The sequence below is a fragment of the Equus asinus genome, chromosome 2 (assembly GCF_041296235.1).
Source record: "Equus asinus isolate D_3611 breed Donkey chromosome 2, EquAss-T2T_v2, whole genome shotgun sequence".
NCBI classification, from domain to species: domain Eukaryota; kingdom Metazoa; phylum Chordata; class Mammalia; order Perissodactyla; family Equidae; genus Equus; species Equus asinus.
The window spans coordinates 145,821,394-145,849,225 of record NC_091791.1 but is presented as its reverse complement, the minus strand read 5'-3'; the positions used below and the strand labels follow the sequence as shown (position 1 = coordinate 145,849,225).

The window sequence follows — 27,832 nt, the reverse complement described above, 5'->3', positions numbered from 1 at the left end:
TATAACTTTGGAACTACAAAAGATTTCTTAAGCAAGATACCAAAAATATAAACCACAAAGAAAAAAGACTGATAAATTCTATATATCAACATTAAAAAATTCTTTGCCTCAAAAGGCACCTTAAAAATTTGAATCGGGGTGGCCTGGTGGTGTAGAGGTTGAGTTCATTGCTCCACTTTGGCGACCCAGGGTTCACAGGTTTGGATCCCGGGCACGGACCTATACACTGCTCATCAGGCGATGCTGTGGCAGTGTCCCATATACAAAATAGAGAAAGATTGGCACAGATGTTAGCTCAGCAACAATCTTCTTCAAGAAACAGAGGAGGATTGGCAACAGATGTTAGCTCAGGACTGATCTTCCTCACCAAAAAGAGGGGAAAAAAAGAAGAAGAAGAAAGAAGAAAGAAGGATCTCAAATAAACAACCTAACTTTATATAAAAAAAAAAAGAAATTGAACAGACAAGGCATAAAATGGGAAAATATACTTGAATACATATAACTGACAAAGTATTACTATCCAGAATATATTAAAATGCCTAGAAATTATTAAAAAACACCCACTGGAAAATGGTCAAAAGATATGAGCAGACAATTTATGGAAGATAAAACCCAAATGGCCAACAAACCTAGGAAAGAAGCTCAACCTCACCAGTAGGTGGAAAAAATTGCATTTAAAACTACAATTTCATAGGCATGAGATTAGCAAAAAATATAACATATAAAGACATTAAAAATCTGAATAGTCCTATTACCTTCAAGAAATTAAATCAGTACTAGAGTTAAAAATCTTGCTACCAAGAAAATATCATTGTCAGAAGATTTTGTTAGAAGATTCAATCTTTCAAGGAACGTATCAATCCAATCTTATGTAAACCCTTTCAGAGAACAGAAGTTGCAGGAACAATCCCCAACTCAGCCCATGGTATAACCGTACATCCAATCCCATATGTATCATCCCATAACCATGACCAAAACCAACTGATGAAGGTATGAAAAGGAAAATTATGGACTAATCCCATTCATGAACATAGATATAAGAATCTTAAAATATTATTGAGTCAAATCTAGGATGCATACCAAGATAACCCATCATGAACAAGATGACTTTATCCCAGAAATTCAAGGGTGCTTTAATATTAATAACTTAAATGGCAGAATGGATAGAACCAAGGAATGAATCTAATAAAGGATGAGCAAGAAAGGATGAGCTAGAAAAAAAATGTTTTACTTTAGTAAAAGACATTAAAGAAGACTTAAATAAATGAAAAAGCTATGCCATGTTCATGGACTGGAAGACTCAATATTATAAAAAAATGTAATACTCTACAAATTGTTCTATATATTCTATGCAACAGCAATTAATATCCCAATATGGGTTTGCAAAACACATAACAAGCTAACTCTAAAGTTGACATGGAAGAGCAAAGACCCACAGAATAAGATACTTCTGAAGAACAAGGAAAGAGAAACTGCCCTGCCAGATATCAAGAATTGCTATGAAGCTCATAGTTAGGATAGGGTGATATTGAGGCTGGGAGAGCAATGGATAAGAATAGGGCACCCAGAAACAGAATCACAAATGTATGAGAACTTCATCTATGACAAAGGCGGCATCGCAGATCACTGGGGAATGACCTATGCAATATATGATGTCAGGATGACTGGCTATCCACATGGTAGGATCCTTACTTCCTACCATATACAAAAGTTAACTTCAAATGGATTATAGATTTAAATGTGAAAGATAAAATTTTAAAGCTTTTAGAAGAATCTGTAGAAAAATATCTTTATGACCTCAGGATAAAGAAGGATTTCTTTAATAAGACAAAAAAAGCAATACTCACAAAAAATTGATAAGCATGACAACATTAAAATTAAGAATTTCTGCTAACAAAAAGATACCTTAAAGAAAATGAAAAGATAAATTAGAAATTAAAAGAAGAAACAAGCGTCCCAGGAACCAAAAACATTTAAATAAAATGTTTGAATTATACTTCATTATCCAAACTCTAGCTAATTTTTATATAAAAATCAGTCACCAAATAGATTCTGAAAACTAGATTTTCTTCATTATTTGAACTCTGGCTATCTGAAGTCAGGAACTGCATAAATTTTTCTAGCAAAGAATGTTTTATTTGTAATATATATAACCAACTGAAGATTAATATCTAGAATATTGAAAGAGCTACTTCTTACATAAAAATAAGAAAAAGACAAATAACCCAACGACATAACTAGAATTGTAAAGAAGAAAAAAGTCTTAGTGGTGAATAAACATATGAAAAGATATTCAGCCTCATTAATAATCAGAAAAACTCACGTTATGACCACCGAAAGTTACCATTTTACACTCATGAGATTGGCAAAAATTAAGAAGTTTGGCAAGACCAGTTATCAGTAAAGATAGGAATTCTATGCACTGCTAGGAAGAGTACAATTTGATACAACCACTTTGAAACACACTCCGCAGGTTAGTTCTTTCTCTCACCACAGTTTGTTGGAGTTGGGTTTTTCTCCATCTTTCTGGGCTATATAGTTCTTGCCAGGCTACTTTGTAACAATTTGAGAGTCTTGAGCATCACCTTCCTCTCAACCCAAAGTTCTGGGAAGAGCTTCAAGCTGTGATTAAACTTCCAAAGGACTCCTCAAAGCTTAACCTAACCTGGACCCTGGAGTCCTCTCAGATGGCCAGTGAAGAAAATTCCCAGGAAGATTGAGCTGCCTCTCCGCCTATTTCAGAAGCACTAATAAAGAACCTTAGTAACTTGACTCAACCCTACCATCAAATTCCCTCCTCTTCTACCAGAATATCCACCCCAACAGCCTGACAGAGAAAAGAAATGCCAGGGCTTAAGTGATGGCATACTCTACAGAAGGAGGGGCGTGAGGACATTGTTAACTGCTCAGAAAGAAAGAATGCAAAGAATGACACAAATTATTAAATGCTACTACCCCAACCAACTTCCTATACTTCAAAGAGAACCAAGACAGAAGGAAATTGAGGTTGAATCAAGAATTCAAAGATTTAGATGTAGCTGACATCATTGCGTGTATCATAGAGATCTTTCTGAGAATACTAGAATGGAGAATAATTATGACACAGTCGATTGAGCCATAAACCTTATCTTACTCTTTCCAGTAATTTTAGGATCATTATGCAAGAGCTTGGGAAAGCTACTCTATGCTGAGACAGACTGTATACTAGTATTTTGATAACCTATGATATGAGTTCTATGACATCTTTTTTTCTTGCATCTCTTTTCTACCTTGATCCCAGTTAACTTACAAGGAATCTATGTAGTTTGCATTTGAATGACTTCAGTATACATTAGTTTAACTCCTGATTTGACCCAAAGAAGCACTAATATGTCTCAAGTGTTGCCTGTGTTTTAGAAGGCTGAAGTCAGTAAGATGAAACCCAACATCAAGAATTGAAGGCAAAGTAATTTGTGTGGGAAGAATGTAAAGAAAACATTGGGTGGTTTGGCTAAAGTATGATTAGAGCAGGGTGCATTAACTAGATTTTCTAGTTTTCAAAATTTGAATTGTAATAAAAATTTTTGGTATTATTTCAATCTTCAGTAGCAAATAATTTGTACATAGAGGATCTTAATAAAGTTGAGATGTATTTGAGTACATTAAAAAAAAAAGAAACACATTCTGCCATTATCTTACAAAACTACCTATGCGTTCCCTACAAACTAGAAATTCCAGTACTAGAAACTACATATGCCCTGTTGAAAATCTGGTACCTGTACACCAGGAGACATGTGTGAGAATCTACACAGCATCATTCAGAATAACAAAAAACTGGAAACAATTATTCATCAACAGCAGAATAGATAAGTAAATTGTTATACCTATATAATTGCACATTGTAATAGCTTTATTGAGAAATAATGCACACACCATACAATTCATCCATTTAAAGTATGCAATTCAATGTTTTTTTGCATACTTATATTACAATATTTGTTTTTAAAATTGTGGTAAAATATATATAATAAAATTAACTACTTTAACCATTTTAAAGTATACAACTTAGTGGCATTAATGACATTCGCAATGTTGTACAGCCATCACCACTATCTATTTCCAAAACTTTTTCATCACTCCAAACAGAAACTGTAATCACTAAGCAATAACATCCCATTCCTGCCTCCCCCAGCCCCTGGTAACTTCTAATCTACTTTCTGTCTCTGTGAATTTGCCTATTCTAGACATTTCATATAAGTACAAACATACAATATTTGGCCTTTCATGTCTGGCTTATTTCACTTAGCATAATGTCCTCAAGGTTCATCCACATTGTAGTATGTATCAGAACTTCATTCCTTTTTATGGTTGAATAATATTCCATTGTATGGATATGTCACATTTTGTTTGTCCATTCACCTGTTGATGGACATTTGGGTTGTTTCCACCTTTTGGCTCTTGGAAATAATGCTGTAATAAACACTGGCATATTAAGTATCTGTTCTAGTTCTTGCTTTCAATTTCTTGGGTAGATACTACCCAGGAGTGGAATTTCTGGGTCATATGCTAACTCTACGTTTAGCTTTTTGAGGAACCACCAAATCATTTTCCATAGCAGCTGTAGCATTTTATATTCCCACTGGCAATGTACAAGGGTCCCAATTTTTCCACATCTTTGACAACAAATATTTTTTTCCCAGTCTATGACTTGCCTTTTCATTGTTTTAACAGTGTTTTTCTCAGAGCAGAAGTTTTCAGGTTTAATAAAGTCCAGCTTATCAATTTTTTCTTTCATGGATCACGCTTTTGGTGTTGTATCTAAAAAGTCATTGCCAAATCCAAAGTCACCTGGACTTTTTCCCGTGTTATCTTCCAGAAGTTTTATAGTTTGTGTTTGCATTTAGGTCTCTGATTCATCTTGAGTTAATTTCCATGAACAGTGAAAAGTCTGTGTTTGGATTCATTCTTTTGCATGTGGACGTCCAGTTGTTTCAGCACCATTAGTTGAAAAGACTATCCTTTCTCCATTGAATTGTCTTCACTTCTTTGTCAAAGATAAGTTAACTACATTTCATGTGAGTCTATTTCTGGGCTCTCTATTCTGTCCCATTGATCTATTTGTCTATTACTTCATCAATACCACACTGTCTTGATTATTGTAGTTTTATAGTAAGTCTTGAAGTTGGGAAGTGTAAGTTCTCTGACTTCGTTCTTCTTCAGTATTGTACTGGCTATTCTGGGTCTTTTGCCTTTCCATGTAAACTTTGGAATCAGTTTGTTGATATCTACAAAATAACTTGCTGGGATTTTGATTGGGGCAACACTGAATCTTTAGGTCAAGTTGGGAAGAACTGACATCCTAACAATATTGAGTATTCTTATCCATGAACATGAAATCTCTCTCCATTTATTTAGATTTTCTTTGATTTCTTTCATCAGAGTTTTGTTGTTTCCTTCATATAGATATTATACATACACCTAGGTATTTTTTATTTGTTTTTTGGTGCTAAGGTAAATAGTGTTGCATTTTTTATTTCAAATTCCAATAATGGGAAAGCAATTGACTTTTTTAAAAAAAAAAGTTATTTATTTCCAAACAATACAATTTGTGTTATTATCTGTATTCAAATCCTATCTTTTGCTAATATTGTTATTTTTCCCAAATGTTACACATATTCTTGAAAAGAAAGAGAATCCTCTTTTATTGTTATCAACATTTAATACACACTTATCTATAAAAAAAAAATCTTATTGCCTGGTAGTAATTCTGTTATGTCCTCATTAACATTTGGTTGACTAAAAATATATAATAGAGGTCTATTAGGTTTTCCTAATGTTATAATGCTTTTTTTCTCCAGGTGTACATCGTAATATATTTCGACTTCTGTGTAGATTACATCATGTTCACCACCCAAAAGCAACTGACTTTCGTATATTGACCTTGTATCCTACAACCTTGCTATGATCACTGATTAGTTCCATGAGGTTTTTTTAATGGTTCTTTGGGATTTTCTACATAGACAATCATGTAATCTATGAACAAAGACAGGTTTATTTTTTCCTTCCCAATGTGTATATACCTCTCCCCTCCCCTTCCTGTCTTATTGTGTTAACTAGGACTTCCAGTATGATGTTGAATAGGAATAGTGAGTGGAGACATCCTTGACTTTTTTTTGATCCTAAAGGGAAAGCATCTAGTTTCTCATCATTATGTATAATGTAAGCTGTAGAGTTTTTATAGATGTTCTCTATTGTATTGAGAAAGTTCCCCTCCACTGTATTCCTAGTTTGCTGGGAGCTTTATATCATGAATTAATGTTGACTTTCATTAAATACTTTTTCTGTCTCTATTGATATGATCATATGACTTTTTTCTTCTTTAGCCTATTGATACGATAGATTACATTAATTGATTTTTTGAATGTTGAACTAGCCTTGCACACCTGAAGTAAATCCCACTCAGCCACGATAAAAAAGATAACTCTTTTTATACATTGTTGAATTCAACCTATTCATATTTTGTTGAAGACTTTTGCATCTATTTTCCTGAGATATACTGGTCTGCAATTTTCCTTTCTTGTAATGTCTTTGTCTGATTTTGGTATGGTAACGCTGGCCTCATAGAATGAGTTAGGGAGTGTTCCATCTGCTTCTATTTTCTAGAATATTATAGAGAAATGGTATAATTCCTTCCTTAAATCCTTGGTAGAATTCACCAGTGAGACCAGCTGGGCCATGGTAAAGCTAATAAAGATTAGAGCAGAAATAAAGGAAATAGAGACTAGAAAAACAAAACAGAAAGTCAACAAAACCAAAGGTTGGTTCTTTGAAAAGATCAACAAAATTCACAAACCTTTAGCTAGACTGACCAAGAAAAAAAAGAGAAAAGACTCAAATTACTACAATTAGGAACAAAAGAGGAGACATCACTATTGGCCTTACAGAAATAAAAAGGATAATAAAGAAATATTATGAATAACTGTATGCCAACAAACTAGGTAATTCAGATGAAACAGATAAATTCTTAGAGAGACAAGAACTAGCAAAACTGACTCAAGAAGAAATACATGACCTGAACAGATGGAGAGCAAGCAAACTCTGAATTGGTAATTTTAAAATTTTCAACAAAGAAAAGCCAAGGCCCAGAGGCTTCATTGGTAAATTCTACCAAACATTTAAACAATTAATACCAATCCTTCACAAATACTTTCAAAAGATAAAAGAAGAAGAAACACTTTCTAACTTAGTCTATAAGACCAATATTACACTGACACCCAAACTAGTCAAAGAAATCAAAAGAAAAAAACATACAGACCAATATTTCTTATGAACATGAACACAAAAATTCTCAACAAAATATTAGCAAACCAAATCCAACAACACATAAAAAGAATTATACATCATGACCAAATGAGATTTATCCCAGGAATGAATACTTAACATCTGAAGAATCAGTGTAATATACCATATTGATAGAATAAAGTACAAAAATCCACATGATCATCTTAACAGACACAGAAAAGGTCTTTGAGGAAATCCAACATCCTTGCATGATAAAAGCATTCAACAAAGTAGGAATAGACAGGAACTTCCTCAAACTGACAAAGGGTGTTTACAAAAGGATATCATCAAGAAAGTGAAAAAGAGAACCACCCACAGAATGGGAGAAAATGTATGCAAATCACATGTCTGATAAGGGATTTATAACCAGAACATACAAAAAATTTTAAGATCAATAATAAAAAGACAAATAACCCAGTTAAAAACTAGGCAAAAGATTTGAGTAGACATTTCTCCAAAGAAGATATAAAAAATTACTGATAAGCACAAGAAAAAATGTTCAACATCATTAGTCATTAGAGAAAGGCATCAAAACTACAATAGGCTATCACTTCACATCTACTAAGATGGCTATAATGTAAAAAAAGGACAGACATTAACAAGTGCTGGAGAAGATATGGAGAAATTGGAACCCTCATATATTACTGGTAAGAATGGAAAATAGTGTGGGTACCTTGAAAAACAGTTTGGTTGTTCTTCAAAGTGCTAAACATAAAGTGACCATATGACCCAGCAGTTCCATTCTTAGGTATATACCCGAGAAAAATGAAACGTGTCTATACAAAAACTTGTACACAAATGGGCAAAGCAGCATTATTCATAACAGCCAAAATGTGGAAACAATCTAAATGTCCATCAAGTGTTGAATAAAGAAAACGTGGGGCCAGCACCGTGGCCGAGTAGTTAAGTTCGAGCACTCTGCTTCGCCGGTTTGGATCCTGGGCGCGGACATGGCACCACTCATGAAGCCATGCTGAGGCAGCATCCCATATGCCACAACTAGAAGGACCCACAACTAAAAATATACAGCTATATCTGGGGTGCTTTGGGGATAAAAAGGAAAAATAATTCTTTAAAAAAGAAAAAAAGAAAATGTGGTATATCCATACAGACGAATGTTATTTGGCTATAAAAAAGAATAAAGTACTGATACGTGCTACCACATGGACGAACCTTGAAAACATTATGTTAAGTGAAAGAAGACAGTCATAAAAGACCAGAGGTTGTATGATTCCCTTTATGTGAAATGTCTGAAACAAATCCAGAGAAGAGAGAAAATAGATTAGTGGTTGCCAGGGTCTGGGAGTGTGGGGGACGGGGGGAATGACTGCTAATGTGTATAGGATTTCTTTTTTTTTTTTAGTGAGGAAGATTAGCTCTGAGCTAACATCTGTTGCCAACCTTCCTCTTTTTGCTGAGGAAGACCGGACCTGAGCCAACATCTACGCCCATCATCCTCTACTTTGCATGTCAGTCACAGCCAGAGCATGGCTTGATGAGCAGTGCGTAGGTCTGCCCCCAGGGATCCGAACCTGCAGACCCCGGCCACCAAGTGGAGCCTGCCAATTTAACCACTATGCCACCAGCCGGCCCCAGGGTTTCTATTTCAGGTTTTGAAAATGTTCTAAATTTACATTGGGTGATAGTTACATAACTCTGTGAATATACTAAAAATCATTGAATTGTACATTTTAAAAGGGTGAATTTACGGTATATGAAATATATTTCAATTAAGCTGTATAAAAGATGTAGAAGAATGGCTTAATAAAGATGTATCACTCAGCTTCAACCATTATCATCTCATGACCAATCTTGTTTCATCTACACTGCCACCTGCCACCACTCTCACAGTGGGTTATTTTAAAAGCAAACCCAGATATTATTGCTTCTGTAAATATTCCATTTTTTAGTAATATTCAGTAGTATCTCTCCAAAAGATACGGACTCTTTAAAAAAATATATAACATGATACCTTTTATTTTTCTCGCTTTTATTTATTGAATAAATGGGTTGTTTGCCATTGGCCAAAACTGGGTCATGTGCCCACCCCTAATCTCCCACCAGCCAGTCAAGAGGATCCTATTCCCCTTGCCCATGATAGGTTTAGGAGTGTACCTCTGAAATTATAATAGGGTCACCTTCCCTAATGGGTGAACACCTGTATAGGCTTCTGCAAAGAGGAAGGAAGAGGGTAGAAAGGATGTTGAGCAGGCAAGCAACAGTACCACATATTCCTAATTAGGTATGCTACACTTTCCATTGTGAATAATGAACATACTTCATTAGAACTGCCACATCAAATATTCTACTTTCTACCAAGTGACATTTACTGTCAATGTATCAGCTTCCTCATCTACACAAAGAAGAGACTAGACAAGATGGCCTGCAAGGTCCCTTCCAGCTCTAGGAGTTCTGTTTCAATTTTACATTCTCATTTTCCAAAAAGCAAGTTGAAAAGTCAAACCTACAAAGTATGGTTCAGAAATGATGATGAGTTTCAACTGATAAGTCATAGGTATGGCTGTCATCCTTTCCTCCCTTAAAAGATTTTAGATATAGACATTAGATTTAAAGAACTCAACAGACTAGAACTGATGTCTTTCCATTAATTTTTTTGTTTTTTTAGGAAGATTATCCCTGAGCTAACATCTGCTGCCTATCCTCCTCTTTCTGCTGAGGAAGACTTGCCCTGAGCTAACATCTGTGCCCATGTTCCTCTACTTTATATGTGGGATGCCTGTCACAGCATGGCTTGACAAGCAGTGTGTAGGTACACGCCCAGCATTCGAACTGGCAAATCCCTGGCTGCAGAAGCCAAACATGTGAACTTAGCCGCTGCACCACCAGGCGGCCCTCCATTAAGTTTTAAGATCAAAAATAGAAAGGTTAAGTGTTCTACCTTCCTCACTCATCCATTAACACCTCCTAGCTTCTAGCCCTGATGTACAGACAGAGATCGATTACAAGTTCCTTTTCACAACTCCCTTTTCAGTTTGGCATCAACATCCTCCGGGAGCTTATACATGTCTCTGGGACTGTCAGATAGCTCTTGTATCTCTGCTTTGGCTGCCAACTATGATTTTAACTTAAGAAATCATTTCTCTGCCTGCTTCCTTTCACAGTCTTTGTCTGAAGTAACGCTACATTCATTTCATCACACACAGACATTTTCCTTGTGAGGAACCACAAGGAAGCAAAGAGAAGATAGCACACCACCAAGCATTTTTGCTGTATCAAACCTTTGCTACCCTTTCTTCCAATCAGAATAAAATTGCTTTATTATTCTCAGCTTACACCTACCATCAGCTTTCTCTGGGAAAATTGCTGGCTTGATCTACATGCAGACCCATTCTTATTTAACAGAAGGCTATGACTGTGACAAATGCATGACATAAAAAAGTCAAAGACATGGTATCCGTCATACAGGACATTTGGAATAACAAATGTACAGGAAAACTTGAGAATGTGATTTAACCTGGCTTGGCCACACCGCCATTTCATTTAAGTCTTTCTAGCTCCGATGCGTCATTCTGGTGAGGAGGCCCAGGGTTCGGTCCATTACCACAGTTGGCGGTGGAAACCACACTGGTGTCTCAGTCAGCAGCTCCTGTGTACCACTGTTCATTATGCTAGTTCCAAGAACCTTAGGGTATTAACTTTATTTTCTGATCCAGCCCACCTACTAGGGAAGGTGTGGCCCTGTTTTGAAATGCACAAAGCAAACATGGTGCTGAGAAAGCTCTTTGGGGAAGGCCCACAGTGCCCAGCATGGAAGGAGACAAGATAGGCTTACTGACCAGCTGGATGACCTTAAATGAGTCATCTCCCCTCCCTGTGCCTCTTAGAACTCTGACTGGAGAAAAATCCTCACGCTGCGTCTCACAAGTTGTTGCAAAAATCAAGTGAGAATGTAAATAGGAAAGTATTTGCACAAATGCAAAGTGGTGTTATTATTTTCAAATATGGAATTTCCTCTGCAGCACCTTTTTTTTTTGGCCACATGATTACTGCACAGATCATGCCAGATTACGGTGCTGTTTCATCTCGGTTCACCCTTTGCCTGTTCTAGACAGAGATTACACCAGCAATGCTGCATCGCTTCCTTTGGTTCATTTTCCTTCCACCACATCTCTAAGACGCAAAGCTCACCACGGTGTGAAATACTGCATCGTAACTACTTACAAAACTCAACATACCTTAAACTGTCAAGATAAGTGCTATAAGAGTGACACTAGAAGCATGCAGCAAGGGTTCAAAAAGCAGAGAGATCACATGCAATTAGAAAAAGCATTTGGAAGGTAACCCCATTACACCAAGTATTTTAGTAATTTCCGTCTTGGTCCTATGTCACCCCACCCCACTTCCATGCTTCAGAGACAAGATAGTATATTCTCTATCTTTGTAGCTCCCAAGAACCTGGCGAAGAGGACATCCCAGTGTTGAGAGATGAAATTAACTGGCTAAATGGCTGACAGTAACAAGCCTGGTGGGTCTTAACATTATTCACCCAGCCCAGTGAGACCCAGTTATCTTTAGCTCAGCAGTCTATGTAGGAGTTTCCAGGCTGTAAGTGTGCCCGGGAACGCCCTTGCACCTCCCAAGGAAGGAACCTTTATTGAGGATCTGCTAACTGCCACACAGAGGTGCTTTCAAGTATGTACCTAATATGTGTTTAGTCCTCACAACATGTCTTCAAGCTGTAAGCCTATTTTACAGATGAGGATGCTAAGGCTCGGATAGGCTGAGTTGTCCAGTCTCATAGCTAGTGCAGCCACAGCGTGTGCGTGGGCTCTCCAACACCCCCACCCCCAAACTTTAAATCAGCTAAATCCCACCTTGCTTACCGCCCTCCCCCTGGGCATCTACCCTAGCTACTCCTCCTTCCCAAGCCCTAGCCCCAGGCCCGCGGAAAAGCTAGGTCTTAAAGCTTCCACATAAAGATGCTCACTCACCCAACTGCTCCTCACAAGCTTGAAAAGCCTTTGCCACCCACCCTATCAGTAGCCCCGCGTTTCTCAAACGAGCCTGCACGGCTTTTTCCCAAGGGTGAGGTCCGCCCCGCGGGCAGAGCGGTCACGGGGTCGGCACGCAGATTCCGGGCGAGGACACCTGCCGGGAGAGCGGGCCACGGAGGATGAGGAGCCCCAGGGCGGCGGCGGCGGCCCGGGAGGGGTCCCGCCTCCGCGCGGCCGCGGCGCGCCGCCCGGAACTACGCTTCCCAGCCTGCCCCGCTGCAGCCGCGCTCCCCGGCGCCGCGCCCGGCCGGGAGCCGCCTGTTGATCGCTGCGCTCGCCCCGGCCGCGGCGCCGCCCCTGCTCGGCCGGCCCCGATCCCTCGGGGCTGACGGACGGACGGCCCGCACCGACGGCTCCGGGATGGCCGCACGGACCGGTGAGCGCGCCGGGCGGGGAGGGGGAGCCGGCCCGGGCGAGGCGCTGTCTGCAGCCCCGCGCCCTCCCTGCGGGCTGGAGGATGCTCGCGGCGTCGGCGCTCGGCCGGGCGGGGGGGCGGGCGCGCGGGGCAGGGGCTGCCTCCTGCCTCCCCGGCCCGGCGGGCGGCGCGGGGGAGAGCGCTGCAGAGGGCGGCGCGGGCGGGGGGCGCCCGCCGGTGTGGGTCCCACGCCCTGCACTGCGGCTCCGCAGCCTCTGCAGCCCGCCGGGCCGCTGCAGCGAGGGCGCGGTCTCCTGCCCTCCCCGAGCTGCGGGGCTAGGTTTTTCCATGCTGGGCTTTGTTCCCCCCTTTCTCCTCCTGTGAACGTTTGACAAGCTCCTGGAGCCTAATGCCCCTCACTGTATCGTTAAAGCGGGCGACAGAAAGGGTGGACTCTGGCTGGCATCTTTTTCTAAGATCCCTGAAGCTGTCACCCGCAGGGCTTCTCAGCCTCCGAGAAAGCGGCATTCAGAGAGCGGCCTGATGCAGGTCCTCGAGATCCTCATTTTTTTTTTTTTTTTCCTGGTTAAAGTGATGGTAGCCTGTGCTGCTTTGAGTCTTTCTCATTTTTCTCTGTTGACCTGCAGAAATGAAGATTTATTTTAAAATAATAATAAAAGACTCCTAATGGGCATCTTTACTTAAAGTATTTAAAGGTGGGAAGGTAGTGCAGGCAACATGCAAATTAGCAATGAAGGAGACCGTGAATGTTATGGCTTCATCTTGCCCGTTACACATCCAAATCACGAGGCACTTGGGAAGGCAATGAAAAGAACATGGGGGGGGGGGGGAGGTTAAAACCAGGTTCCTGTCCTAGCTCTACCGTTAAGGAGCTGAGGGAGTCTAGGCAAGTCCTTTCACCTCTCTGTGCTGCTTTCTCCATATAAAATGGGGCCTTTGGGCTAAATGATTTCTAAACCCCCGTTCTTCCAAGATTCTTATGTCAGGGAACTGAAGAGATGAGGATGCTTCTCTTGAACATTGTTACAGAAAGCCCGATTGTGACAGAACAAGTGGCATTCCCTTAGTGAGGAGGAAAGATTTTTCAGGGCTTGGGCAATCTGATTTTTTAAAAAATAAAACTGATTTCCTCTATACTCTCTTCAATCTCACCCAATAAATATGCATTACAATCGTTTTAATCTTTGTAAATTACTGTAAATTGGTAGGCAACAACATGTGCTTTTTGGTTTTTTTTTTTTTTTTTTTAATTTGCTGAAGGTGAAGTGATGTGATCAGCAGGTAAAGGGAGAAGCAAATGGCTCCTCGGGGCTGGCCGGCAGTGGGCAGATGGGGTGGGCAAAGAGGTGGGGAGGAAGCCCCGACAGGAAGTAACCAGAGAGTATATACACTGAAGAAAGAGAGGAGGGGCACTGATGGGTCATTGTTTGAATCAGAAATACACAATAGAAGGAATGAGAGATCCAGGAAAACCGTGCTCTGCAAACCCTGCCGTAACTGATTCAGGCAAGGACTCATCCATGGGTACAAAACCTTTGAGTGAAAGGTGGTTGGAAAGCGGGATTTTCACATTATTTCAAAGTATGTCACACAGATTACCTAGGGAAAATGTGTCCTGACAATGGAGAGATGAGAGGTCATCATCTTAGCCTAGTGGTCAAGCTTGCCAGCACCTGTATGAGTCTCCCATTGGGATGCAATAAGAAGGTCATAACTTCACCTGTGTAGTGTGCCTGCCAAAAAGACTTGGGGGGGGAGGGGGGTGACTTTTGTAAATTAAAATACTTAGGTGATGTAACAACCAGTTAGAATGTGTCAACTTTGGATCCTAGATCAGAAAAAAATAGCTATAAGAGGTGATTTGGAGACAAGTGGAGTAATTTGAATATGGACTGCATATTAGATAATATTATGGAATTACTGTTCATTTTCTTAGGTGCAGTAGTGGTACTGTGATTATGTAGGACACTGTCCTTATTCTTTTGAGCTGTGGGTGTTAGAGGCAATGTGTCATGACGTCTACGACGCTCAGCTGGTTCAAGAAAAGAAAGGTCTAAGGTAGAGGCAAGCTGAGAAATGGAGCAAAATGATGACAGTTGGTGAGTCAAAAAGAATGGTATACAGGTGTTTATTGTACTAGTCTCTTACCTTTTCCATATATTTGAACTTTTTAAATAAAAAAATTGGGGTGCCTGCTTCAGCTGCACATATACTAAAATTAGAACGACACAGAGAAGCTGAGCGTGCCCTTGGGCAAGGATGACACACAAATTCGTGAAGCTTTCCATATTTTTGATGGCAGCTAGACATTTGGTGGGGAACACGATGTAGTGTACAGAAGGCAAAATATAGTGATGTACCCCTGAAATTTATACAACATTATAGATCAATGTAACCGCAATAAAAGAAAAAGAAGAAGAAGCAGCATGAATGGGAGTGAAGGGAAATTAATTGCCTGCTCTTTCTAAAAGTACAGGAGAAATGTCCACACGGGGACCTGCAAGCCCTGCCACTGCTGCTGGGAGCCAGGGGCCCCAAGGGCTGCCCGCTTGCAATGTTAGCTGCCCCGTGGCCTGGGCACTATGGTCTGAGTCCGTGGTATAAAGAAGGGCTACTAAAAAAAAAAAAATGGCAGAAGATCAATAAAATAAATAAGTAAATAAAGAGAAAGAATTGTTGGAGGACTGTGTGGTTAGTGACAGAGAGCTGCAGTGAATCTGTGGGGAACTCTCAGTGAATCTGTGGCTTCAGATTCCCGAAATTTGAATCCTATTGGAGATGTGAGTGGGGCCCGGGAAATTCCCTTGTTTGGTTCCTCTTGGCTACTGTCAATCATTTATTCATAAGACACTCCATCCCCTGACTCCAACGTCAAAGTGTTAATAATTCCCAAACTTTAGAACTTCTAGCCCTACGTGAGAACCATCCTCAAAATTTGGTCCCCTTCCTCTCTCCGTCCAAGATCTGTGTCAGTGTAGAAGGAAGTTCCAGGTGGTGGTTCTTTTCATTTTGAGTTAGAGGAGTGTTGGGGAAAGAAGAGATCCAGCTTTTTGACAGAACAGAAGTTGTGGGGTTTTCTCTCATTCCCTTTACGTGTGAGTCACAAACAACCAAATGTTTTCTGTATATGCTCTAAGTAGTTCAAAGAGTTGTATAGAAGGCGTGTGCAAAAGAGACTTCCTCTTACCAGACCAAGAAAATGGAATCAACTCTTAAGATAAAGAATTTTATACAGAAAGTTTTGCTGCAGCGTATTTTTGTTATACCTGGAATATCTATATTTCTGCTTTTAGGTTTTGCCCTCCTGTTTAGGCATCAAAGCTGCCCCATAATGATTTCTTTCATGTTTGTTGCCAGTATTCCTGGATTTCCCTTGTGACAGCTAGCTGGAGTGGAAATGAGAAGGTCAGCTCTAGAACTGTGGGTAACAGGAGATCGTAAAACAGGAAACAAGACCAGTCATGCCAAGCCTGGATATGAGGAGAAAGGAGCAAATCTGGGGCACTAGACCTAAGAAAGAACCAGGAGGCTTCTTGTGAGGGTGATTGGAGGGGTCTGGAGTCTAGTGAACTGGGCTGCTCTTCAGCCAGCATGTGGGGGGATAGCCATCCCCATTTTTATAGCTGACAGCCATTCTGATTGGGCAGTGCCCACTCCATACTAGTTGCTAAATATTTGGCATGTCGTCTTGGTAAGCAGTCATGAGTCAAGGTGCCCTTAGCACCTGTAAGTCATAACAAAGCATTGATCAAAACCTAGCTGGGATACAGATGCTAGACAATGAGACAAGATAGGTGGGTCAAGGAGCATGTAAGCAGGCAGAAGCCAGGAGGGCACATAAAGCAAATGCGGGAGAGCAGGGAACCCATGGTGCCAGTCAGGAATTGAGAAGCCCATCACTTCCCGAAGGCAAGAGGAGGGGACGTGGCTAGAACCAACAAAACAGTTAAAAACTAGAAAGACACAGATACACAAGAGGAAGGTAAAGAGGTAGACAGAGGTCAAGAAATAGGAACGCCTCAGAAAACAGAGCATAGGGCAAGACAGAGGGATAAGGCGGCAGCAGGAAGTAGGACCCTCCAAGAGACTTAGAAACCAGGTGGCAGTCTGCGCAGACGGTAAGACTTCCATGCGGAAGAGCTTCTGCTCAAGCCAAGGAGCTTCTTGGCTACTGCCTGCCCAGGTGGAAACCTATCTCATGCTGTGGCCAGCCTACACATGGTGGCTTGCTACACCTGGCAACCCTGACCCAGGACTCTTAGAGGATGCGCCTGTCCATATTCAACAGATTCTGACAAGGATGACAGAGGGAACAAATACCCAAATAGAAGACTATTCCCAGACCAAGGACAAAAGAGAAATGGCTGTGACTGAGGGCTTGTATGTCCTAGTCAGTGTGCCTAGCACATACACTATCACGTTAAGCATCACCTCCACCTTCTGAGAGAGGTACTGTTCTTTGCCTGTTTTACAGAGAAAAACAGAGGCTTGGAGAGGTTGTCACTCGCAACCTGGGTCTATAACCATCAGACCTGGGGCTGGCTGACTCCAAGGCCCATGTTTTAGTCTTTTGTGCTCTTCTGAACCTGAAGGGGGTGTGGTCACTAGTGGGCACATTGTTTTAAAAGGGGACTATTTTCCAGCTCAATTTTAGCACTGGCAACTTTTGTGTTATGAGATTGGGAAATTAAGAACAAATAGTTTCAGATGCAAACTCTTCATTCTGGTATGATCTGTTCCTCATCACCTTTCAAAAGAGATTTACAATTCAATTTATAATTGGAGATTTATATATAATAAATCACTTAGCAGCTACACTACTTGGGTAGTTGAACCTGGGTCCCCCATCTCCAGTCCAGCCCCTCTCCTCCCAGTGTGGTGTCTGTCCTTCCCGTGAGGAGTCCTTTGTAGCTTTCCTAGATATGTATGTGCTCCAAAGCAATGTATGGCACTGTTTTGCCCATTTAAAAAGCTTTTCACTAGGTTTTTCTAGAGTATTTTTTGTTTACTCTTTTGTAAAAATTAGTCTCTTGTTTGTTTTGAGTTCAATAAATAGGACTGCTTGTTTTGGCTTTGGTTCTAAGTCTCTGTGTGTAGGCAGGGCCAAAGGCTGGGCACTTCATGTTGTATCTGATTTTTCTCTTTCATACCATAGTTATACAAATAAAGTAGTGGAAAGAGAAGCAAAGAAAGCCCCACTCCTTGTTTTCCTTCCCAGGGCTCCTATCTTTGGGTAATAGGAAGTTATTTGAGGGCCCAGGTCATGTCATCCGTCCTTCAGCTCCAGTCCTTTCTCCTATTTTCCATTTCCCTAACTGGCTGGGTGTCCTTGCCCACCTGGACTCCTGGAAGCCTTGTTTGGCACTTGCTTCATTCTAATGTGCACATTAGTATCTTGTTGCACGCTGAGTGCTTGCCATGGGATGGGCACTCTGCCGGAGGCGAGGCTGCAACAGCGCTTTGCAGGCTTTCCACTGGGGGTTCGCTAACAGGAGGAGAGAACAAACGTGAACCCTTGTGGGACCTGGGTGGGGGCTAAAGCAGGCTAGCCAGGAGCCAGAAATCGGCAATTTGACTTTAAAAGCTATGTGAATGCCATATTCTTCTCCACAGTATATCTCTATTTGTTATAAAAAATAATAATAATAACTAACTTCCCCCAAATCTTCAAGTCAAAGCTGTGCTCCAGAAGGATGCACCATTTTTTTTCTTCTCCTCTGGCTTTGAGATCCCCGCCCCCCCCTCCCCCCGCCATACGTTGTCACAACGTGTGCAATTTGTTTTAACAGCTACTGTTACGTAGTATTAACATATTATTGTAACTACTTACTTCATTTCTCTTACGCTACTAAACTGTAAGCTCAGATGGGGCACAGGACTTCATGTTTTGTTCACTGCTATTCTCCCAGCAGTGTCTGGAAAGGTGGGCTTTCAGTAGATGTTTGTTGAATGAATGTACAAACCCGAGCTTGAATAAAGGATTATGACATCATCCCTGTCCTCTGGGAGTTTATGGTGTAGTTGGAGAGAGAGCCATATATGGAACATACATAAAAAGATAATAAGAGAGCAAGGGACAAACACCAAACTGGTGATGTAGGCAATGCAAATTTAGGAAGGGGAGCAACTTCCGTGGGCTTTGGTGGCCTCTGAAAGTCCCATGACAGAGGATGGAGACAGTGGATGTGGTGGAGTGAGCTCTGGACCAGTGGGTCACCACACCTCTCTAAGCTCATTTCCTTCATGTGACGTTTGTTGAACAATATTTGTTGGATGCCTACTCTGGGTCAAGACCTGTGCTGAGAGCCAGGATTCTAACAGTGACTAAACCTGATACAGTCTCCACCCTCACAGAGATTAGCAAGGAAGACAGAGATAAAGCAAGTCATTTTAATAAAGTCAAGGAGAGCTCTGATCAAGGGTGTGCCCTGGGGGCCAGGGAGTGACTCACACCTCATCTGGGGGGTCCCAACAAGGCCTCCATGAGGAATTGAACCTTACATTCAGACCGAAAGATGAGTAGGTGAGCCGTCAGTCAAAGGAGGAGGGGGTAAGAGTGCTCTGAGCAGAGGGAACAACATAAGGCATGATCCAGGAACTGGAAGTGGTCCAGGAGGCTGGAGCCAGGAGGAGATGGGGAGTGCAGTGCAGGATGAGGCTGATGAGAATGACAGAGGCCAGACTGTGAATTTGAACCGTATCCTGAAGGCAATGGGAATTTTAAGTAACTAGAAAAAAGTTGTTTCAAAAGATCCCTTTGGCCATTTGTATGGAGAATGGATGGAAAGGGAGTGAGGCTGGATGTGGCAGTGCAGAGAAGTGAAGTAGGTGGGTTCTCAACAAGTTTGGGTAAGGATGGGATGTGGTGATTGATGGGTGGGGAGGAGACAAGGAAGAGAAGCTGTCAAGAGGGGCTCCCTGATTTCTTGGCCAGTTTCCTGAAGCTGGAAATTCTAGAGGAGGAGATGCTGTTTGGAAGAAAAGATGATGGGAGTATCTCTGACATTTCAGGTGCCTGAGACAGCCAAGTAGAGATGTCAGTTCCACAGTTGGAAATATATGGACCTAACCCTCGGGGACAAAGTCTAGGATAAAGATACGGATTTTGGGGTCTTCAGGATATGGATTATAATTAAAACTTTGGAGATGATGAGTTTCCCCAGAGAGAACATATAGTGTGAGAAATGAAGTTGTAGACAGGACCTTGCAGCGTGCCAGTCTTTAAGGTGGAGGAAGAGGGATTGCCAAAAAGAGGCCAAGAAGGAGTGATCAGAGAAGTAGGAGGAAAACCATCGAAGTTGCTGGACTGGATGATCTTTAAGGCCTCGCTCAGCTCTGATATTCTGTGGCCCCGCAGAGCTGGGATCTGAGCCAGGTCTCTGATGCAGAGCACATGGTAGGCCATGAGAATAGAGGAGGGCATTCCAAGAAATATTACTGTCTCGGCCAAGGTCCCAACAAGAAACAGAGGACACACTCAAACTGAATAATTTGAGGGGATTTTAATAAAGAGGCTATTTACAAAGATGTAGGGAGGGTTTAGGGAATCCAACAAGGCAGAAACCTGGCACTGCCACACAGGGACCCTTCACCACCCCCAGGCCTGAAGTCAGCAAGGGGAGGGCAGCTGCACAGAAAGGGCTGCCTAAGAGGAGGTGTGGCCTCAGGACCCAGCCTCCCTCTCCTCCTGTCCTCCAGTGTCCTGCTGGTGCCTCCTGTTGGTCAAACAGAAGCCAGAGAGCAAAGGAACCTATTGATGCAGTGTAAATAGATCATCTTCCTGGGGCACAGAGCAGGGTGGGAGTGGATATGGAGATGAAAACAAGATAGCCAAAACAGTTATCTGGGAGAATGGAAGGGTAAGAGAGTATATTAGTTTCCTGTTGCTGCTGTCACAAGTTCAGTGGCTTAAAACAACTCCAATTTATTATGTTACAGTTTTGGAGATTATTAGTCCGAGACACGTTTTATGAGGGTAAAATCAACATGTCAGCCAGGCTGCATTCCTCTCTGAAGGCTCTGGGGGGAATCTGTTTCCTTGCCTTTTCCAGCTTCAGAGGCCGCCCACATTTCTTGGCTCTTGGCCCCTTTCTCTATCTTCCAAGCCAGTCATGGCATCACTCTGACCCTCTGCTTCTGTCGTCACATCTTGTTCTTTAACTCTTCTGCCTTCCTCTTCCATCTTTTAAGAGTCTTTGTGATTACATTGGGCCGACCCAGATAATCCAGGATAATCTTCGTATTTTAAGATCCTTCATCACACCTGGTCCCTTTTGCCATGTAGAGTAACATATTCCCAGGTTCTGGAGATTAGCATGAGGATTTATTTAGGGGGCTATTATTCTGCCTACCACAGAGAGTGAATAAACGATTTTGACTGGAGCAGAGGGCTCCCTCGGAAAATAATGAAGAGAGAAAACAGAGCAGATCAAAGTCAAATTATGGGAGTTTTGGATACTAGCCTATCTGAATTTCATTCTGTAAACAAGAGGGAGCCATTGTAAGTCCTTAATCAGGCAAGTGGCTTATTAGCAGTGTTAAGAAAAAGACGATCTGATTGTGGTGCTCTGGGTGGTTTAGAGGGAAGAATAGAAACCTTATGAGATGCAATTAGAGTAGTTCAGGCCCAAAGAAACAGAGGTCTAAAACCAGTGACAGGAAGGGATGGTGTGAAAGGTGCTATGCAGAAAGAATCTACAGGAGGTGCTAACGACTAGACCTGGAAAGAAGGAGAAGAATCTAAGGGTGGTCTGAGTTTTGGAAGTGACTGACTAGTAGATTAATGATATGGTCTAGAAAATCAAGAGAGCGAGTCTGTTTCAGGGGGAGATGAGAAGCTGGGTATAGTTGTAGAATCCTGGACTAGAACTACAAATAGAATCTTATCAACTCTAAGACACCATCAATTTTAAAACACACCAATATTTTATGTATTACTAAGAAAAATGCTGCCAATGGAAATATGACACATGCCTTCTTAAAAATATAATTTTTACTTTATGAAAGAGCTGTTTTAGACTTACAGTAGAGTTTTGAAATCTTTTAATTGGCATACAATGAATTGCACATATTTAAAGTGTACAGTTTGAGAAGTGTCGACATATGCAGGCACTTGTGAAACCATTACTACAGTCAAGGTACTGAACCTATGTATGACCCCCAGAAGTTTCCTCCGGCCTCTTCATAATCCCTCCCTCTGCCACCCGCTACCTCTATCCCATCCCTAAGCAACTACTGATTTTCTTTCTGTCATATAGATCAGTTTACATTTTCTAGAATTTTAGATAAATGGAATCATACTGTATACATTCTTTTTGGTGTGGCTTCTTTCATTCAGTATAATTATTTTAAGGTTCATCCATGTGGTGTGTGTCAATAGTCTGTTCCTTTTTATTTCTGAGTAGATCTCATTATGTGATTATGCCACAATTTGTTTATCCATTCACCTGCTGATGATCATTCAGGTTGTGTACAGTTTTTGGCTGTTACAAATAAAGCTGCTATGAATATACATTGATTTTTTAAAATCATATATCACCCCTGTGGGTACATAAAAAGGAGAAATGAAAGTAAAATGAATTGGTTAATACTCTTAAAACTTCTTCACGTTCAGAGTCCAAGTTTTTGAATCGCTTTATGACTCATAGTCATCAATGTCTGGTTTTTTCCCCACACAATACCTCCTCTTTGCCATCAAGAGTGGTAATTTTAAAAAAAGTCTGTAAAAGAACTGAAAGCCTTGATGCTGGGCTCTTCAGCCTGCTCCCTTACGTGGAATCTGGACCTTCCTTTGAGAGTGTTGCTAAACATACCTGAGTTGCCACCTCCCCCACTCCCTGCCCCCTGGGTTTTAAAAGAGTGTGCCACTCGTTTTAACAGTTCCTGGGATTTTTCCAAATCCCTGATACCCATTCTGCTAGTTTTAAAGCTGGTGCTTTTGATATTTTACGCATTTGTAGGCAATGACAAGTACATTTTGACTGCTACTGGGCCAACAGTAATTATAGGACCATCTATTGTAAGACACATCTCAATTTCAGAATGTTAAGTGTGGGAAACTGCATCTTACAATCCATTACGTAGGCTAGTTCAACCAGTTCACTTGATGGCTAAGAGCCTGGCAGATTGAGCTCCTTGTCCAGTGTCACAGGATGAATTAGTGGCTCGGGCCAGAACAAAGTGTATCTGATCCACTTGGTTTCTCTGACTTTTGTGGGATGGTTTTTTTGTTTGTTTGTTTTACTGAACTATAGCAATTGAAGCTTAAAAGATGGTGGGCTGATGAAAGGAAAGGAGAGTTGCATTGTAGAAAAGACACCTAAATAGAAAACCACGAACTTGAACATGGTAAGCAGTTGAATTAACAAGGGGAGGGGAGCAACATTCTAATAGGCCTTCAGTGGCCCACTATGACCAGTCTCTTTACATGCCAACCCATTCTTCATTCTTACCATTTGAATTACCTTATTAAAAAACATGGGGGGCCAGCCCCGTGGCCAAGTGGTTAAGTTCACACGCTCTGCTTCGGTGGCCCAAGGTTTCGCCATTTCGGATCCTGGGCACGGACATGGCACCGCTCAGCAGGCCACGTTGAGGCAGCATCCCACATGCCACAACTAGAAGGACCCACAGCTAAAAATATACAACTATGTACTGGGGGGCTTTGGGGAGAAAAAGGAAAAAATAAAAAAACAAAAAACCAGAGCTTCTCAGATCATTCCTCTACTTGAAAAACTTGTGGTAGCTCCCTATCTCGCGCAGAATAAAGCCCCAGTTCCTTGGCAAGCCGTATCCGGAAGACCCTTCACAGATATCTTTTCCTTGTCTTTGGTTCTTTCCTCTCTCCACCTGCCCCCACCCCCCAGCCACAGCAACCATTCACCAACATATCATGTACTTTCTTATCTTATGCCTTTGTTTACACTGCGCCCTTTTCCTGGAATGACCCTTCCCACCATGTCCACGTCCTGACCTCTTCCTTCAAGGCTCAAACTCAGCCTCTTTTTCAGTTTCTCCTCAAATCAACCCCCCATCCAATGACTATTTCCTCATATGTCTTTAAACCTACTTTATACATTACTTCTCCTATAACACTTATCAAATGGTCTTATCCCTATTTGTGTGTCTCACTGAGCTGTGATCTCCTTGAGAAAGGGGTCATATCTTGTTTATCTTTGTATTTCCGGTTTCTAGAACTGTGCTTGGCAAGTAGTAGGTGCACAGCCAATATTAATTGCCTTGAAAGGTCTGACGGATGTTAACGCCTCCAAAGGAGAAACACAATCAGTTAAGTACATTGCTATTTCCTGAATGTAGATCTTCCAGGGAAGCTCTGTAAAATCCTATGCAAGGAAGAAAGGATGGAGTAAAAGTTTCATTTTAGTGGAAATTTAGGAGAGAGGTGACATAAAAAGAGGGGGTTGAAAGGACGATGGACTAGGAGTATAAAGAATTAGGGAGAATGGCTAAAGAAACAAAAAGGAAAATGGGGCTAGAAAGAGAATGGGAGAAGAGGAAAGAAGAAAAGAGAGGAGAGAAGTGGAGAGAGTGATTATGTGGCCAGGATTTTAGACTCTCCCTTAGTTTAATTGCAGGGGAATTATTGGACAGCACTTTCTCACATGGACGTTCCAACCCTCTTTCTTGAATGAACCCTGTTTTGTATTCTTCACATCACTCTCTCCCTGAAAAGCCCCAAGTGTGCTTCTTACAAGTGCCTTACAATCAGTGCTCTGTTCTTTCTTGTTTTCTGTGGAAAGCTGGAGGAGGCAGAGTAGTCTGGTGGAAAGGCCCACTACACTGGGAATCAGAAGGCCTGGCACGTCCCAGCTCTGGGGTTTCAAGCAAGGCAATTAGCCACCTTTGCCAGAATCTTCATCTGTAAAATGGGACATTAACATCTGTCCAGGCTTCCTTTCCGGGTTGTAAAGATCTAAACAGGTGAAATAATACATATGAAAACACTTTGTAAGCTGTCAGGCTGCCCTGCAAAGGAAGGTAATATTACCTTTTCATTGAATTATTCGTCCAATAGAGAGACCATTGGCGGATAGCATAGCCCTGTCTCCTGTTAATAAGTGCTGTTTCCAGAAAGGAGATAACAGTATTTCTTTCTTATTAGTAGTATTCTGAAGTCTCGGGAAGCTGGCCCGTTTAGATGTTCACGGCCCATGAGAAAGGCACATAAGAAGCCATGGCACTCCCTTTCCAGAAAGAGCTGGAGAAATACAAGAACATTGACGAAGATGAGCTTCTTGGCAAACTCTCAGAAGAGGAACTGAAACAGTTGGAAAATGTTCTTGATGACCTAGATCCCGAGGTTGGTGTCCTGGAAGTGAGCAGCTCGGTTAATAATGGTACGGGATAAATGACGTGGCTTGATCCTTAAACAGTAGTGTAGGAATCCCTTAGCTCCCAGTGCAATTTCTGGTTCTTCCCCTAATCGATTCTGGGTCTCTGAATTTTACAAATTCGTGGAGAACCTCAGTAGCCACACCTATAATATGATATGGCAAATGTATTTCCCAAATACTAGTTTAATGCAAATGGAGAAAAACATTTTCCGCTAGTTAGGGAAAGACTAGTCTCATGTAGGGAAGAAGAAGGAAAGAGGAAAAGGGAACAAATCTTACCAAGCTTCTTCTGAGTCAAACGTCTACTGGGCACAGACGCCCTTGAGGTGAATTGTATTATCCCCACTTCATAAATAAGGAGACAGACCAGGAGAAGTAATGTACATAAGACCCCATACTAGTAAACGTCAGAGATGATGTTTAAACCAGGTTGTTAACCCCAGAAGCAGATCTTTTTAGTATCTTGTTTCTTTTTTTTTTTTTTTTGAGGAAGATTAGCCCTGAGCTAACTGCTGCCAATCCTCCTCTTTTTGCTGAGGAAGACTGGCCCTGAGCTAACATCCATGCCCATCTTCCTCTACTTTATACATGGGATGCCTACCATAGCATGGCTTTTGCTGAGCGGTGCCATGTTCACACCCAGGATCCAAACCGGTGAACCCCGGGCCGCCGAGAAGCAGAACATGCGAACTTAACTGATGCGCCACCGGGCCAGCCCCTATATCTTGTTTCTTTAAAATTCATAAATAACTTGAAATTTTGGTGGTCCTACAACAATGTATAGATTACAATAACTGTAATCATAATATCAAGGACATTTAAGTGGAGCTTTTATAAAAACTAAGTAGCTTGTTACAGTGTTTGTTTACCCAAGCACTTTCTTCAGCTCTGATGGTATTGTCTTAAACTTAGAATCAGAGGCATCCAAAATACTGATTTTACTGTAAATAAAAATGTCTCTAAAAATTACTTATATTATATTCTGATATGCCAGATACTTTGGATATTGTATTTATTTTAGAAAATACAAGTATTCTGTTTTTAATCTTTTAAACTCAAGGAATCTATAAGCTTAATCAAGCAGGTATCAACATTTACCATAATAATCACTACCCTACTTGGATGCTTCCCCAGGAGAGGGATTAGAAATAAGAGAGTGTAGCCATGTTGGCTCCTTCTCAGAGTCTCCATAGAGTCTCCCAGCCTGGGAACCCCTTGGGTGCAGACCTGGCCAAACCTAAGTGTGATCTACAAGGAAAGAGACCGTCAAGGGTGGCTGGCCTGTTGCTGCCACATTTGAGAAGGCAGCTGCAGAAGACTGAGAGGCTCCTCCAGCCATCTGTGTTCTGCCTGAGCTCATTGGGAGCCCTCTCTTCAGCAGAGGATGGTAGAGCAAGTAGGGCCTCAGAGACCCCAGCCTTCAACTCACACCCACATCTCTGCACAAGTATCTTTCTCCCTGCCTCCCCCGTATACAGCAGGGAGGGGAGGAGGCAGAGGGAGGGAGGTAACAGAGTATCAGTTGGGCAGACGCCTTCTTTCCTGCTCACACCCCTGTCTTGTCAGAGTGCGATGCTGCCAGCTGGATTCCGACAGAAAGACCAGACACAGAAAGCAGCCACTGGCCCATTTGATCGTGAGCACCTCCTCATGTACCTGGAGAAGGAGGCTTTGGAACAGAAAGACAGGGAAGACTTTGTGCCCTTCACTGGAGAAAAGAAAGGTAAGGACCACAGAGAGTAGGTCTTGCGACAGAGGTACTTGTACTGTAATGGAGGGTGGAGCAAGGGAAGTGACCTGGAAGTGGGAAATCAGCCCATGAACTGGATTTGCTATTAAAAAGAATCATGGCTGGTGGATACATGTCAGTATACACTTGTCCAGACCCATAGAATGTACAGCACCAAGAGTGAACTCTAATGTTAAATATGGACTTGGGGCATGATATGAATGTACGTTCATCGATTGTAACAGATGTACCAGTGTGCTGCAGGGTGTCATTAGAGGGGGAGGTTGTAAGTGTAGGGGCAGGAGGTATATGGGAACTCTGTACTTTCCTCTGTGAACCTAAAACTGCTCTAAAAAATAAAGTTTATTAACTAAAAAACGCATCATGGCAGAATATGTAGGCTAATTAAATGAATACTTAGAGTGTAGTGAGATTGTATCTCTCTTGGATCCTGGCACAGGGAGGCACTCGATAAATACGCGTTTGAATGAATGTCATCTCTGAGCTTCTATATGTGGCCTTGGGGAGCAGGGTCCGCTCCTCAGCTGGCATGAGTCAGGGCGCTGCTGCCTTCTCTTATGCAACCTCCTGGCTCTCCTCTGAATCATGCACATTCAATGGATCGTGCACCACTGATAGTGTCATCTTATTAAGAAAGTAAAGTTGAACAGTGACAAGTTGGGCAAATAACCAAGGATTACCATAGAAATATGGAGCTGTTTCTATGGCAGCTTAGTTGCTATTGGACTAATTTAGTTGTGAAAGAAAAAATAAATTATAATGTCAAATCTTCAATAAGATCCCAGTTAGCATCCAGTATTAGAATAGTGACAGAATAATAAGAGGAAACCTGTTGTCTTCTGTTCTCAGAGTAGGGGTCTGAGGAGCCGCAATGGTAAATTAGCCCTGGATCTAGGTTAATCTGCAGATGGTTCACGGGGGAGTTAGGAATGCAGGAGCAGTCTGAGTAATAAATGAGGGATAGAAAAGAGGGGTGTGTACAGTTGCACAGTGCAGCTTCAGAGAAGGTTGAGAAGTA

At 41.6% G+C, this 27,832-nt stretch overlaps 2 protein-coding genes and 1 non-coding gene across 7 annotated transcripts in view; 2 read left to right on the top strand and 1 right to left on the bottom strand.

Moving 5' to 3' along the window:
• The window catches only part of LYSMD2 (LysM domain containing 2), a 29,538-nt gene extending 17,140 nt beyond the window's left edge, over window positions 1-12,398 (bottom strand). Inside the window, exon 1 of the mRNA XM_044764889.2 lies at window positions 12,273-12,398. The gene's annotated coding sequence lies outside the window, so the exon portion shown is untranslated. The remainder of the gene's footprint in view (window positions 1-12,272) is intronic.
• Window positions 12,399-12,553: 155 nt separating this feature from the next.
• The window catches only part of TMOD2 (tropomodulin 2), a 44,960-nt gene continuing 29,681 nt past the window's right edge, over window positions 12,554-27,832 (top strand). Inside the window, exons 1-3 of one of the 5 annotated variants that reach the window (XM_044764885.2) lie at window positions 12,554-12,711; window positions 24,833-25,030; window positions 26,631-26,787. In XM_044764885.2, coding sequence (XP_044620820.1) covers window positions 24,905-25,030; window positions 26,631-26,787 — 283 coding nt within the window. In that variant the 5' untranslated portion in view covers window positions 12,554-12,711; window positions 24,833-24,904. Of the gene's footprint in view, window positions 12,712-24,832; window positions 25,068-26,630; window positions 26,788-27,832 lie in introns of all 5 variants that reach the window. The other 4 variants (XM_044764883.2, XM_044764886.2, XM_070501573.1 and 1 more) reach the window with 4 other exon arrangements.
• LOC123283583 (U6 spliceosomal RNA) lies at window positions 14,900-15,005 on the top strand. The gene has a single exon (XR_006524266.1). It is a non-coding gene; the product is annotated as a U6 spliceosomal RNA (small nuclear RNA).